This window comes from Bos grunniens, chromosome 4 (assembly GCF_055505025.1).
Source record: "Bos grunniens cultivar Pamir isolate PY7600 chromosome 4, Bosgru_T2T1.0, whole genome shotgun sequence".
Classification (NCBI taxonomy): Eukaryota; Metazoa; Chordata; class Mammalia; order Artiodactyla; family Bovidae; genus Bos; species Bos grunniens.
This window is the reverse complement of record NC_141168.1, coordinates 76,226,614-76,242,277: the sequence shown is the minus strand read 5'-3', so window position 1 is coordinate 76,242,277 and position 15,664 is coordinate 76,226,614. Positions and strand designations below refer to the sequence as shown.

Genomic DNA, 15,664 nt, shown 5'->3' with positions numbered 1-15,664 from the left:
CATATTTAGAAATTTCACAGATTTCTATTTTCATTGCATGAGTATTTCCTGTTTACAGGTTTCCTCTGGTCCAAGGCAGATCTCTACTGCTGTCTTCCTCTCCCCAGGCAGCATCCCTTACTCAATTTCTTTCCTTCCTCTAAAAGCAAAGGTTTTTACATTGTTTATTATAGGGTTAGAAAAGCTGCTGCTGCTGCTGCTGCTGCTGCTGCTAAGTCACTTCAGTTGTGTCCGACTCTGTGCGACCCCATAGATGGCCTCCCACCAGGCTCCTCTGTCCCTGGGATTCTCCAAGCAAGAACACTGGAGTGGGTTGCCATTTCCTTCTCCAATGCATGAAAGTGAAAAGTGAAAGTGAAGTCACTCAGTTGTGTCCGACTCTTAGCGACCTCATGGACTGCAGCCTACCAGGCTCCTCCGTCCATGGGATTTCCCAGGCAAGAGTACTGGAAAAGCAGAGATGTTAATTGCCAACAAAGGTCTGTCTAGTCAAAGCTATGGTTTTTCAATTTGTATGTATGGATGTGAGAGTTGGACCATAAGGAAAGCTGAGTGCCAAAGAATTGATGCTTTCGAATTATGATGCTAGAGAAGACTCTTGAGAGTTCTTTGGACTGCAAGATCAAACCAGTCCATCCTAAAAGAAATCAGTTCTGAATATTCATTAGAAGGACTGATGCTGAAGACGAAGCTCCAATAATTTGGCCATCTGATGGGAAGAGCCAACTCATTAGAAAAGACCCTGATGCTGGGAAAGATTGAAGGCAGGAGGACTAGGGGACAACAGAGAATGAGATGGTTGGATGGCATCACCGACTTGATGGACATAAGACTGAGCAAGCTCCAGGAGTTGATGATGGACAGGGAAACCTGGAGTGCTGCAGTCCATGGGGTCGCAAAGAGTTGGACACAACTGAGCGACTGAACTGAACTGATAGGGCTAGAAGAATATTTAGCAAGATAATCTTCCTATTGTACATTGGAAGAAGAAATTAAAAATAAAATAAATCAAAACATCTTCTGAGCTGGGGAACAAGGAGAGGTGGTGAGGAATCAAGCTGGCATGGTCCCCTGAGGCACTGTGTCCACTCATGATCAAGCTCAAGAAATGAGACAGTGAAACTTGGACTTTGCAGGACATCAGAGGGATAATGTGCCTCTCTTGCCAAATAGGACTTGGGGAAAGTGGCAAGTTTCCAGAGCCATCATCAGTCCTACCCTTTCATGTGATAAAGCAGGGGATTGAAGAGATTTTAGAGTGGAGTGGGAGAGGTGTTGAGGGTGACCGGGAGTGCTGCACCCCAAGAGCCCTTGCTGTTATGATGAGAAGACGTTACTTCAGAAAGTTCTGTGGATCATACATTTGAGCATCAAATGGGGATGTAGGATTCTCAGAAGATGCCAGCATGGAGGCCCACATAGGGGACCCAGGTGGATACACATCTCAGGAGGAATCAGCATGGTCAGACACCACTAACTAGACAGCCACCCTGAACTATAATGCTACCTAACAACTCTGAACTTGGGTCTCATGCTCAGGAGTAGGAGAGGAATGGGGAAACATGAATTCAGTAAATTTAAAAAAATCAGCTTTATTGAGGTATATAATTTATGTTAAACAAAACTCATTGTAAGTATACATTTGATGAGTTTTTACAAATATGGACAGGGTGTGATCACTGCCATGTACATTCCCATTGCTCTAAAAATTTCCTTTGTGCCCCTTTACAGTCAGTGCTCCTTCCCTTTCTGTCCCCTCCATCTCAGGCACCTGGAAACCACTAGTAGTTTTGCCTTTTCTAGAATTTCATGTATGTAGAATCATACATGTTTCTGGCTTCTGCTGCTGCTGCTGCTGAGTCACGTCAGTCATGTCCAACTCTGTGCGACCCCATAGATGGCAGCCCACCAGGCTCCCCCATCCCTGGGATTCTCCAGGCAAGAACACTGGAGTGGGTTGCCATTTCCTTCTCCAATGCATGAAAGTGAAAAGTGAAAGTGAAGTCACCCAGTTGTGTCCTACTCTTAGCGACCCCATGGACTGCAGCCTACCAGGCTCCTCTGTCCATGGGATTTTCCAGGCAAGAATACTGGAGTGGGTTGCCATTGCCTTCTCTGTTTCTGGCTTCTATCATTTAGCATAAGGTTTTTGAAGCTCATATACATTGTTATGGATATCAATATTTCATTTATTTTATTGCTTAATGATACTCCATTGTATAAATACACCATGATTTATTTGCCATTCTCCATTTGGTAGATGTTTATTTCTCTTTCCTGGCTATTATGAATACAGTTGCTACGAATATTTAAGTACAAGTCTTCATGTGAATGTATATTTTGGGTAAACACCTAGGAATGGAATTTCTGGGTCAAATGGTAAATTATGTTTGATTCTGTAAGAAACAGTCAAATGGTTTTCCAAGATGGCTGTCCCATTTTATACTCCTACGAGCAATGTATGAGGGTTCCCACTGCTCTACATCCTTGTCAATACCTGGTATTGTCAGTATTTTTAGTTTTAGCCATTTTGGTAGGTTTGAATAGTATCTAATAATTTTGTGGTTCAATTTGCATTTCCATAATGACTAATTATTTTGAGCATTTTTTTGTGGGCTTAGTTGCCATTTATATATCTTCTTAGTTTACACGTATGTTCAATTTTTTTTTTGCTCATTTAAAATAGTTTTTCATATCATTGTAACAATTATTTGCATATTCTGGATACAGTCCTTTTTAAATTTTATTTTTAATTGGATATTGGATACAAGTTGCTTATTAATGTTTTATAAATATTTTCTCTCAATCTTTCCTAGTCTCTTCATTCTGAAAAGCAAAACTTCTGAGTTTTGAGGAAATCCAATTTATAATTTTTCCTTTTTTAACTCATGCTTTTTGTATCTTAAGAAATCTTTGCCAAACTTGAGGTCACAAGATTTTCCCTATGTTTACTTCTAGAACTTTTATAATTTAGCTCTTCTATTTGCAACTTTTAACTATTTCAAATTTTTGTGTATGCTGTGATGTAAAGGTTAATGTTCTTTTGGAGGAGGGATGGAGAGGCATATGGGTATTTAAAGTTTCAGCACATTTGTTGGGAAAAGTCTCCTCCTCCCATTGTTGTATTATAATTATAGTAGCACCTTCCTCAAAAATTAACTAACCAGATATTTTTAGGTCTATTTCTATAGTCTCTATTCTGTCCCATTGATTTAAATGTCTCTCCTTACAGTCATACAACATTGTGTTGATTATTGCAGTTTTAAAATAAGTCTTAAAATTAAGTAGGATAAGTCCTCAAACTTAGCTCTTTTTTCAAAATTGTTTTGGCTATACTTGGCATTTTACATTTCCATTTCCATTTTAGAAGTAACTTGTCAATTTCTATTTTTTAAATAGAATTTAAAATAGAAGCCAGCTAAAATCTTTGACTGAACAATGAATCAATAATTAGTGTGAGTGATATGCCACCTTGAGTCTTATTTTCCTTGAATATGGTAATTCACTCCACTTAGATCTTCATTTTCTCTCAGCAGTGCTTCATGGTTTTCAGAAGATAGGTCTTGTATATATTTCATTAAATTTACCCCTAAGTATTTCACATTTTGTATTTTATTGTAAATGACACTGTCTTTAAATTTCAATTTCCAAATGCCATTTTTGGCCCTTAGAATTGATTTTTTTATTGACCTTGTTTCTTGTAAACTTGTAAATTAATTCAGTTAGCTTTGTATAATAGTCCTTAGAATTTTCTACAAAGATGATCATGTCTGCATATAGACAGTTTTACTTCTTTCTGAACAATGTAGATGGCTTTCATTTCCTTTTATTGCCTTATTATAACATTTAGGGCCTCCAGAACAATCAAGTGGTGAGAGTGCCCAGCTGTGCCTTGTTTGAGATCTTGAAAAATCATCCAGTCTTTTACGGTGAAGTATGGCACTGAGTCGGAGAAGACAATGGCACCCCACTCCAGTGTTCTTGCCTGGAAAATCCCATGGACGGAGGAGCCTGGTGGGCTGCAGTCCATGGGGTCACACAGAGTCAGACACGGCTGAAGCGACTTAGCAGCAGCAGCAGCAGCAGCATGGCACTGAGTGTGTGTTTGTCATGAATGCCTATATTAGGTGGAGGAGATTCCTTCGCTTCCAAGTTTGTGGAGGGTTTTTAATCAGGACTAGGTATTGAATTTTGCTAAATGTTTGTTTTTTTTTAATCCATTAAGATGACCATATTTTCCAACATGATGCTGAAACAACTGATCTTTAACATCCTCATGTAAAAAAATATTCCTCACCTCATACTCTAACTAATTTATAAAAACTAACTTGAAATGAGGCATAGGCCTAAATGTAAATCCTAAAAGTAAAAAAACTTCCAAAAGAAAATGTAGAGGAGAATCTTTGCAACCTTGGATTTGGAGAAAGTTTTGGGGTTTTTGTTGTATATTTTTTTGTTTTTAGATGGGTGAGTTTTACTTTGTGTGAATTATACCTCAAAAAACTTGACTTTCGGAGAAGGCGATGGCACCCCACTCCAGTACTCTTGCCTGGAAAATCCCATGGACGGAGGAGCCTGGTAGGCTGCAGTCCATGGGGTCGCTAAGAGTCGGGCATGACTGAGCGACTTCACTTTCGCTTTTTACTTTCATGCATTGGAGAAGGAAATGGCAACCCACCACAGTGTTCTTGCCTGGAGAATCCCAGGGACGGGGGAGCCTGGTGGGCTGCTATCTATGGGGTCTCACAGAGTCGGACACAACTGAAGCGACTTAGCAGCAGCAGCAGCAGCAAACTTGACTTTAAAACAAACCAAAGCAAACAAAAAGATCTAAACATACACAGAATACTGAAATGTAAACTATTACAACAAAGGGAAAAAATTTAAAAATAACCAAAAATAAAAAATAGATTCTCCACAAAGGAAGTAAATTAGACAAATAGAAGACTTCTCATTAGCAAAAACTGTATTTCTTCAGAGATACTGAGAGACAGTGCTTGTGTGCATGTCACTGAGTCGTGTCTGGCTCTTTCTGACCCCATGGACTGTAGCCCACCAGCCTCCTCTGTCCATGGAATTTTCCAGGCAAGAATACTGGAGTGGATTGTCATTTCCTACTCCACTCCAGGGCATCTTCCCGACTCAGGGATAGAACCTGTGTCTGCATCTCCTACATTGGCAGGCAGATTCTTTACCACTGAAGCCACCTGGCAAGCCCACTGAGAGACAGTATATGTCAACTCAGTTATTACTTAAGAGTGAGGGTGAAATAAAAACACTTCATAGTCTGAAGAAATTACTCAAAGACTCTCAAACAAAAATAAATCTAGAAGGAAAGAGATGAGCAAATAAATTGGTAAACTCTGCTAAATTTAAGTAAGCTTTAAATATAAACAGCAATAATAATAACTAGTTGCTTGGCTTCAAAAACAAGGTGGAACTAAAAAGCACAAGACAATAAATGACATGAGAGATAGAAGGGAACAGACTTATGTTAGAGAATTCTATTATTTGAGATGAAGATAGAGATATTGATCGATTAGACATTTGTTAAGTCGAGTATGTGAAAAAGTTAAGGATAATGATTAGAAGAAAATAGCCTTTCAAATTACTATAGAGGCAAAGGATGAACAAAGAAAAACATTTAAACTAAAGACATGAATGAAGAAAAGCAGGAACAGCAAGAACAACAAAAAAGGCACAAAAAGGCAAGGTTAATAGAAAACACAAAATAAGATGGTATGAATAAGTATAAATGTAAAAGTAATTACAAAAAAGAAGGTAGATTCAATTTACATGTTAATACAGGTTCTTGAATTAGATTTAAAATATCTGTCTATATTCTGTTTATAAGAAACAAGTCCCAAATATAATGTCACAGGTTTGAAATAAAAGGATGAAAATATTATTATTAGATTAAAATATGTATCAAGATAGAAAGCAGCACTAGAGATAATGAGAGATATTATTTAATGACAACAGTTTTATCGAGAAGTAGTATTAATCCTGACCCTGTACACAACAGTATTGCCTCAAAATATGTAAAATGTAAATGAAATTTCTACTCAAAAGTATATGTTAATGGTACTGCAATGTGAATGGTTGCAACAGTATTGCTGCTTTGTAGAAGTGCAGTGAAGAGTTAGCACATACAAGAACTCTAGCCTAAAGTGAGCTTTTAAAGTTTTTCTAAGTTAACTGTTTGCAGTAAATATTATCTTAGACACACACACACACACACACACACACATATTGCTTTAATGTATACCCTGAGAATCTTCTTCAGATATTTGTAAACTAGATGATTTCTCAAAGTGTTTAATGTGAGAGAAATTTGACTACATTAACTAAGAAGCTTTTTCTGGTACATCATCTGCATGAAAACAAATAACATGGGATTTCAAATGGGATTACCTACATATTCATTAACTACTTCTTAGTATTATAGTTATTACTCTAGATAATAATAAACTCTATTATTGAGTTTATTAAGATTTTGTAAGAAGAACAGAAGTTGTAAGATATATTTATTTCAAAAGTTTATAATTAAGTTAGCAAATTCCTAGGGCACCCCTCACTTAAAGTGAATTCCAGAATCCTTTCTGTAGGTTACATTTTTTTTTTTTTTTCTGAAAAGTCTCCAATGCCCTCTGCTGTTCATTTATTGAATTTTTTGTTGAAGTATCAGATGGTAAAGGGAGAAGGAAATGGCAACCCATTCCAGTATTCTTGACTGGAGAATCCCGTGGACAGGGGAGCCTGGTGGGCTGCTGTCCATAGGATTGCACAGAGTCGGACATGACTGAAGTGACTTAGCATGCATGCATGCATGCATGCATAGGAGAAGGAAATGGCAACCCACTCCAGTATTCTTGCCTGAAGAATCCCAGGGACAGAGGAGCCTGGTGGCCTGCCATCTATGGGGTCGCACAGAGTTGGACAAGACTGAAGCAACTTAGCAGCAGCAGCAGCAGCAGATGGTAAAGAATCTGCCTGCAATGCAGGAGACTTGGGTTTGATCCCTGGGTCAGGAAGATCCCCTGGAGAAGGGAATGGCTACTCCAGCATTCTTGCCTGGAGATTTCCATAGACAGAGGAGCCTGGAGAGCTACCGTTCACAGGGTTGCAAAGAGTCAGACATGACTGAGCGACTAATGCTTATAGCTGATAATGTGTAAATTACTGCTGTACAGCAAAGTGGTTCAGTTATACATGTATATATATACATTATTGATATATATATTCTTTTCCATTATGATTTATCATAGGATCCTGAATACAGTTCTCTGTTTTACAGTAGGATCTTGTTATTTATCCATTCTTATATAAAAGCTTACATCTGCTAACCCCAAGCTCCCACTCCATCCCTCCTCCTTGGCAACTACCAGTCTGTTCTCTATGTATGTGATTCTGTTTCTGTTTCATAGATAGTTTCATTTGTGTCATATTTTAGATTCCACATATAAGGGAAATCGTATTTGTCTTTCTGTATTTGACTTACTTCACTTAGTATGATAATTTCTAGCTGCATTAATGTTGCTGCAAATGCCATTTTTTCATTCTTTTTTTATGGCTGAGTAGTGTTCCTCTGTTTATATGTGCCACATCTTCTTTATCCATTAAATCTGTTGATAGACATTTAGGGTTGTTTCCATGTTCTGGCTATCATGAATAGTGCTGCTATGAACATAGGGGTGAATGTATCTTTTTGAATTATAGTTTCGTCTGAATATATGTCCAGGAGAGGGATTGCTGGATCATATGGATAATTCTTTTCTGAGGAACTTCCATAATGTTTTCCACAGGGGCTACACCAATGTACAATCCCACTATCAGTATAGGAGGGTTCCTTTTTCTCCACATCCTCTCGAGCATTTGTTATTTGTAGATTTCTTAATAATGACCATTCTGACTCGTATGAGGTGGTACCTCATTGTAGTTTTGATTTGCATTTCTCTAATTATTAGTGATGAGCATCTTCTCATGTGCCTATTGGCCATCTATCTGTATTTCTTCTTTGGAGAAATTTCTATTTAGGTCTTCTGCCCAGTTTTGGACTGCATTGTTTATTTTTTGTTGTTGAGTTGTACGAGCTGCTTGTATATTTTGGAAACTAAGCCCCTTGTTTGTTGCATTGTTTGCAAATATTTTGGAAACTAAGCCCTTATTGGTCACATTGTTTACAAATATTTTCTCCTGGCCTGTAGGTTTTCTTTTTGCTTTTGTGACAGCCTGCTGTGGCTGTCCACACATGATTTTTGTGACTGATATCACTCAGAGTATCTTATAAGATGGAAGACAGGTGCTGATTTCATGCAAGTATCATCTGTCATTCATAGGGTGTAAGAGTTGTAGAGCTCTGCAACTAATAAAACCTAACTGGCATTTTTAAAATGCTGTAATGAAATTACTTATAATAATACTTATCCTTGTATGTGACCTTACAATTGTGAGTTATTGGATCTTCAAGCACAAATCTTTTAAGTTTCTTATTTCTGTAGTATGAGGCAAGTAAATTTCCCTTTTTTAAAACTTGAGAGAGATCCCTTTCTGAATAGATTCAGTCCACAGAACTTAATGTGAGGACCATTTCCTATCATCCACAAAAAGCCTTGAATCTTCACAACTTTGCAGCCTGAGAGCCTTGGGGGCTGATGATGGGTTAACTCCGGGAAGGACTCTGTAAATCACAGCAGCTGGCCCCTGTAAAGGGGATGGAAGACACAGGGAAGGGATCTCCTGAGCGTGATCAGGACCTGGTGTACTTCAGCCAAATGGAAAGTTTAAAGAGCCCTAGGCGGACCAGGACTCCCAGCTGCAGGGGCCCCACCCTCCCTGCCCCCACACTTGCAAAGACTCGGCCACTCAATGAGAGACTGTCATTTACTTTCCAGAATGTATTGTCCAGTATGGAATGAATTTGTTCCATTAGGCTGTCTGGAGTATGTTAAGTCTTCATCACAGGACGAGGTGTCAAAAATTAATCACTAGGCTAGCTTATGAAACAGCTGCTTAAACCATGGCTTTAACTATCAGAATAGTTAAATATAAAATATCTCAGACAAAATTTCATCATGCTATATTAAATTGTACACTTATTGAATATTAATTATTAAGTAAAATATTCATGGGCATTTAGATGGTAAGAAATCCTCTACCTATTATTTGAGTCAGTCTTAGGAAACAATACATGCTAAGAAATGCATCTAAATTTTTTTTATTAAAAATATAATATATATTCATTATTGAAGACACACACAAAGAAAGATAAAGTAATTTGTCTTACTTACCATTGTTATCAAGCTGTGTTTCTCTATAATTGTTTAACATATATTTTAAATATATAGTTTTATGTTAAAATTCCTGTTATTTTTATTATAGAGCTGAGATCATACACTGTACATACAATTTGATATTTTATGTTAAAATATAGTTTTAAATATTTTAAAATATAGTTTTATGTTAAAATTCCTGTTATTTTTATTATAGAGCTGAGATCATACACTGTACATACAATTTGATATTTTACTCATGTCACTTAACATTATTGTGAGATAACAGAACAATATATATCCATTGGTCTCAGCCCTTGGCTCCCAACAAAGGGCTCCTGAACTCTTGTAATTTCCTGGGTGATAGGAGTGTCTTTTGTTTATTTATTTATTTTTTCATTTTTTTCCCCATTCTTTTCTTTTTTTTTTAATTTAATTTTATTTTTTAACTTTACAATATTGTATTGGTTTTGCCATATATTGAAATGAATCCGCCACAGGTATACATGTGTTCCCCATCCTGAACCCTCCTCCCTCCTCCCTCCCCATACCATCCCTCTGGGTCGTCCCAGTGCACCAGCCCCAAGCATCCAGTATCGTGCATCGAACCTGGACTGGCAACTCGTTTCATATATGATATTCTACATATTTCAATGCCATTCTCCCAAATCATAGGAGTGTCTTTTATTTTAATGAAAGTGCCTTTGGGTAGACTCCTGGATGAGGTCTGGTCACCAGAAAAAAGAAGACATGATTTGAAGCTTGGAATCTACAGCTCTGCCCCCAAGTTTCTTGAGAAGGAAGGACTGAAAATGGAGTTGATAAGCCTACGTAATGCAGCTTCCATAAAAATCAGACTGTATGCAGTTTGGAGAGCTTCCAGATTGGTAAACACATCCGCACCAGGAGAGGAACACATCCTGACTCCAGGGTGATAGAGGCTCCTGCAGTCCAGACCCTCCCAGGCCTCATCCTCTGTTTCTTCATCTGACTATTCATCTGTATCCTTTACTAATCCTTTAGTAAAATGGTAAATTCAAGTATTTTCCCAATTTCTGTGAGCCACGCTAGCAAATTAATTGAATCTAAGGAGGGGCTTGTGGGAATCTCCAATTTCTAGCCAAATGGGATAGAAGTTGTGGGTAACCTGAGGACCTCCTACTTGTGATCGGCATCTGAGGTGGGTGGGAGCAGTTTTGTGGAATTGAACCCCTAACCTATGGGATCTAACCTTAGTGTCAGAATTGAGTTGAACTGTAGGACATCCAGCTGGTGTCACAGAAATTGCTTTTTGTTGAGGGGAAAACCTCTAAACATTGGATGACTGGAAGTGTCAAAGGGAAGTTTTATGTGAGTGTGGTAGTTGTGGGTGTAGTTCTTCCATACAAAGAAGGAGAATTATAGGTTTTTCTTTATGTTGTAGAAGATTTCACATATAATTGAACAGTCTTCAAAATATAATTTTTAAGTTATTGCATAATATTTCAGATGTTCACAAATTATGTAACACCCTCCTATTTTTGGACATTTAGGTTGCTTCAGTTCTTTATTATCATAAGTAATCCTGTAAAAAAATTCCTTGAATGTAAGTTTTTGTGAATATCCCTAATTTCATGTTTACATTAAGTTCCAAAAAGTACAATTTCTAGGTTGTGGATACACACATTTTGAAGGTGCTTTATGCATATTGCTAAACTGAACTCTGAAGGTTTTAAGAACATACTCCTACCAGCACTGCATGTTCATGACTGCAGGAATGGCTTTTAAAAAACTGACTGTGCAAAAATATTTTACAAGTAAACTCTAAATATGGAGGGAAGTTATATATGACTTTCTATTCATTTCGTAAATAATTTTTTTCCTCCAAAGGTGTCAGGAAGATAGAAGGACCTTTTAGTAGAGTGGTGAGAGGGTCAGACCTTCTAATTGTTTCTTAATCTTTCAAAACTTGTTTCTTCATCAATAATGTAAGCATAATAATACTTGCCCTGCTAAACACAGAGTGTTTTGTGAGGATACCATGACATGATACATGTGAACATGCTCTGAAAACAATAATCTCATAAAGGTGGAAGGTGTACTTTTACTGGTTATTATTGATATGTGGACAAACTTGCTACGTGACATCAGACTTATAAAAGTATCACTAACTTTTTAATATCTTATGTTAACCTTAATGTACATAATCTCCATCTTAAAGCTCAGATGATCCAAAAAGTAACGGTTTTGGTCAGTTTTATTTCATTTATTTGAAATAGTAAATATGGATGTGAGAGTTGGACTGTGAAGAAAGCCAAGCGCCGAAGAATTGATGCTTTTGGACTGTGGTGTTGGAGAAGACTCTTGAGAGTCCCTTGGACTGCAAGGAGGTCCAACCAGTCCATCCTAAAGGAGATCAGTCCTGAGTATTCATTGGAAGGAGTGATGTTGAAGCTGAAGCTACAATATTTTGGCCACCTAATGCAAAGAACTGACTCATTTGAAAAGACCCTGACGCTGGAAAAGATAGAAGGCAGGCGGGGAAGGGGATGACAGAGGATGAGATGGTTGGATGGCATCACCGACTCAATGGACTTGAGTTTGAGTAAATTCCGGGAGTTGGTGATGGACAGGGAGGCGTGGTGTGCTGCAGTCCATGGGATCGCAAGGAATCAGAAACGACTGAGCAACTGAACTGAACAACTAAGTTGAGTGCATTCTCAAGATGCTTAAACCAATGCCTTTCCCAAAGTTATTCCTGTGGGATTTTATTAAAAAGACAGTTTGAAGATCAGTTTGAATAATTTTGACGAAATGAAACACAAAGCCAAGGGCAGAACTAATATGCAGTGGGAACTTGATGAACCTAAAAGCTTGCACCTATCATGAGTGAGCCTTTATAAGGAGGGAGATGGACTAGGACAGAAAGGAGGAAAGGATAACTTAAGAAAAACACTGAATTTTTAAACAGGTAATGGCTTGCAAAGAACTCTGTGACTTGGGCCCCTGAGGACTTCAGCTCAGTTCATTAGGATATTTAGATATAAAATAAAAATAGTATAAACTGCAGCTTGACAGCCTGAGCACCGGTGTTCACATCCATTATCTCATTTAATCCCTAAAATAAAAAAACCTTTGAGGCACGACAAAGAAGGTATTATTGACCTAATTTTAAGAGCAAGCAGTTAAAACTCAGATACATTCAATGACTGGCCTGAGGTCATTTAGAGTCTGAAAGGAGACAGGACGCTAATGTTATTACTACATTTGCTCTCGAAGAGGGAGTTTCCTTTGAGATCACTAATGAGTCATTAACCTCTTGCAGAGGTATTCTCCATCCCAGGGTAACCCGCACTAATTTAATGCCGCTTGGAGCTAACCACTCACTGAGGGTACTCCTATTTTAAATCACGTTCTCACCTTTAAAAGCGCAGTTTCTTAGCTCTTCTCTTCGTCCTAATTCTTATTTAGGCTCCTAATTTTTCTCAGTGTATCTTCCTCCGTCTCACTCCAAAGCTCCACCCTCTTCGGAGAAGTCGCGTCCTCGGTATCCAAGGAAACCAAGCAGTCTGGCCCCTCTTTTGCTTTCCTCGCTTTCCATTGGCCAGTGGGTTCCTGTGTAGATTTTTTTTTTTCCCCCCGTCCCTCCAATGGCTAATGGGCTTGAGGGAAAAGCGCAGGCCTTCCGAGTTCCGTCCAACACCTGCCCTAACTAACCTTAGCATCCTGCACATTGCCTTCTGGGAAATGTAGTTTCTTAGTTGCCCGAGCCCTTCAACATCTGGCCACCATTGGAACTACCTATCCCACCGGCCTTTGCGAAAGGGGCGGGAGTAGGCGAGGGGCTCCGGTCAGGATGGATACTTAGAACTGGATGGATACTTAGAACTTTAAAATTCCAATTTGCCGCCCAGGCCCGTGTAGCTGACGTTTACACTGCTAAACGAAGTGAGCGGTCTTGCTGTTGCTTCAGCCAACCCTCTTATCAAGTGTCTCCCTTTTGGCTTGGTCAGCACAGCGGCAAGCCGACTGGACGTGGGGAGACTAACCTGAGGCTGAAGTAATCTTGGGGAGAAAGAGGGGCACGCCATGTTCCCCTTCTCGGGATGGGGGCTGGGCTGCCTCCGGCTCTGTCTACTCAGAGTGTGGGCCGGCGAGGCCACCGGGCGCTGGGCCTGTGGGACATGTCAGTCCCGGCTGTACGGCTCAGGTGGGTCCCAGCCCGAGGTCTCTAGGTCTGACCCTGTGCGCGGGACTCTGAAGGAGTGGGCGCTGCTGGTGAGCCCTTTCGGCCGGCTGCGGGCGCGGCTCCCATGCCACCTGACCGTGAGGCCCCTGGACCCCCTCACCTACCCAGACGGCGACCGCGTGCTGGTCACAGTGAGCGGAGTGGAGGGCGGGGCGCGGGCCCTGGCCGGCCTGCAGGTGAACTACGACGAGGCGCAGAAGGAGGTGACCATCGTGGCTGATGTCATCGACCACCAGGCGTCCGTGGAAGTGAACGCGCCCCTGAAGTTTGGCAAGTGACTGTAAAACGGGTTTGGGTCCTGGGCACACCGTGTGAACTTCTGAAATTAAGCCGACGTGCATTTTTAATTTGTCCCTTTGGATGAGACTTTTCAGCGTAATTTACTCTTGACCCCTTCAGAAGCTATGTCTTTTTTTTTTTTTTTTTTTTTCTGTTCTACTTTGGGTTTCTGAGTAGCAGTTAGGAATTACGTTTTCAGTTATAGCAATTTTATAAATCTAGTAGAAACGTGATTTGGAATAACCTAAGCCACATAACATTTTTTTGTCCTATCCTCCTTTGACACTTTGTTCCTATTTGTGTTACTGCACTTTGTCCATAACAAACTGTTTTATTTTTCAGGGTTAAGGTATCTTGGTAATGCATTCAGTGGCATGGCAGGCCGTCCGCATTTCCACTTGCTCATGGCCTGGGGTCTGTTCCCGAAACAGCCATGCCTACAGTATGTTCCATCTAATCTGGACCAAGTGTTTGGTTTCTAATAGGCACCCGGCTTCTTACTGAAAACATCAGCATTCGTTTTGGCCTAACTAAATTTTCTGTGAGTTGCAGGCTTTGAAGAAAAACACATAGTTAGATTGCCCCAGAAAGGTCAATTGATAATGGCTGCCAGATATGTTTTCTAGGTGTTTTGAGTTCCATGTTATTTCTCACATGGAAGCCACAGTTTCCGTGACACTTCTCTAGGAAAGTCTTCCCAGGTTCTCTGCCTTCCTAGGACTGAAGCAAGATACTTTTAATGATCATAATAGCAGATAACACTTCTAAGATAATCTTTTCTAATTACAATTGCACTATATTATAGACACCGTTTTTGTCACCATTTTCGATAAGAGAATTGAAATACAACAAGTTTGATGACCCCCCTAGTGGTAAAGAACCCACCTGTCAATGCAGGAAACTACAGACAGTGATTCAGTCCCCTGGGTGGGGAAGATCCCCTGGAGGAGGGCATGGCGACCCACTCCAGTACTCTTGGCTGGAGAATCCCATGGACAGAAGAGCCTGGTGGGCTACCATCCACAGTGTGGCAAAGAATTGGACATGACTGAAGCAACACAGCACAGCACAAGTTTTATATACTGAGTATTTATTATGGGTGAACAAGTAGAGGAGATCCATGCCCTCATGAAACTTAATTTCTAGTGGGATAGATAAAAAAATATGCCTGTTGTCTCTCAGATATAAGGTGGTGGAGCTGAGATTTGAACTGACTGAAGTCTGCTGAAAAACTATGCTTTATTGCTTCTCAACTTTTTTTTTTTTTTTTTTTTTAACTAACCTAGATGAGTAAGAGACCCTGATCTCAAAATATAAAAGTCTACGGTGAGGAGGAAGATTTGCTAACACATTAGATAGTACAAAATAAACTGAATATTGAAATAGAGAAAAGCAAAATTTTATGGCAGCTCAGATAAAAATGAACTACCCAAACTTCATTATTTGTTGATTCCTCTTTTTAGAGCCAGAATCCCATTTCCAGTTTTACTGTTTCCATGTGTGTATTCCACAGGCCCCTCAAATCAACATAGTTCAGTTTTCTTCATACTCAACTAGTGTTCCTCCAGTTTGTCTATAACTGTTTCAGTGAAAGAGTGAGAATAGCATTCAATTCAGTCAGTTCAGTCGCTCAGTCGTGTCTGACTCTTTGCGACCGCATGAATAGCAGCATGCGAGGCCTCCCTGTCCATCACCAACTTCCGGAGTTTACTCAAACTCATATCCATCGAGTCGGTGATGCCATCCAGCCATCTCATCCTCTGTCATCCCCTTCTCCTCCTGCCTCCAATCCCTCCTAGCATCAGAGTCTTTTCCAGTGAGTCAACTCTTCACATGAGGTGTCCAAAGTATTGGAGTTTCGGCTTTAGCATCAGTCCTTCCAATG

The 15,664-nt window shown here is 39.6% G+C and overlaps 2 protein-coding genes across 14 annotated transcripts in view; one reads left to right on the top strand and one right to left on the bottom strand.

The window, feature by feature from the left end:
• CCDC146 (coiled-coil domain containing 146) overlaps positions 1-12,804 on the bottom strand; it is a 141,296-nt gene extending 128,492 nt beyond the window's left edge. For both annotated transcript variants that reach the window (XR_015162723.1, XM_086397073.1), the window contains exon 1: positions 12,672-12,804. The gene's annotated coding sequence lies outside the window, so the exon portion shown is untranslated. The remainder of the gene's footprint in view (positions 1-12,671) is intronic.
• Positions 12,805-13,076: 272 nt separating this feature from the next.
• Positions 13,077-15,664, top strand: part of FAM185A (family with sequence similarity 185 member A) — a 77,467-nt gene continuing 74,879 nt past the window's right edge. For all 12 annotated transcript variants that reach the window (XR_015162728.1, XR_015162725.1, XR_015162729.1 and 9 more), the window contains exon 1: positions 13,077-13,770. Coding sequence is in view for 7 of the 12 variants with exons in the window: in XM_086397087.1 (XP_086253213.1) it covers positions 13,341-13,770 (430 nt within the window). In the remaining 5 variants the exon portion in view is untranslated. The remainder of the gene's footprint in view (positions 13,771-15,664) is intronic.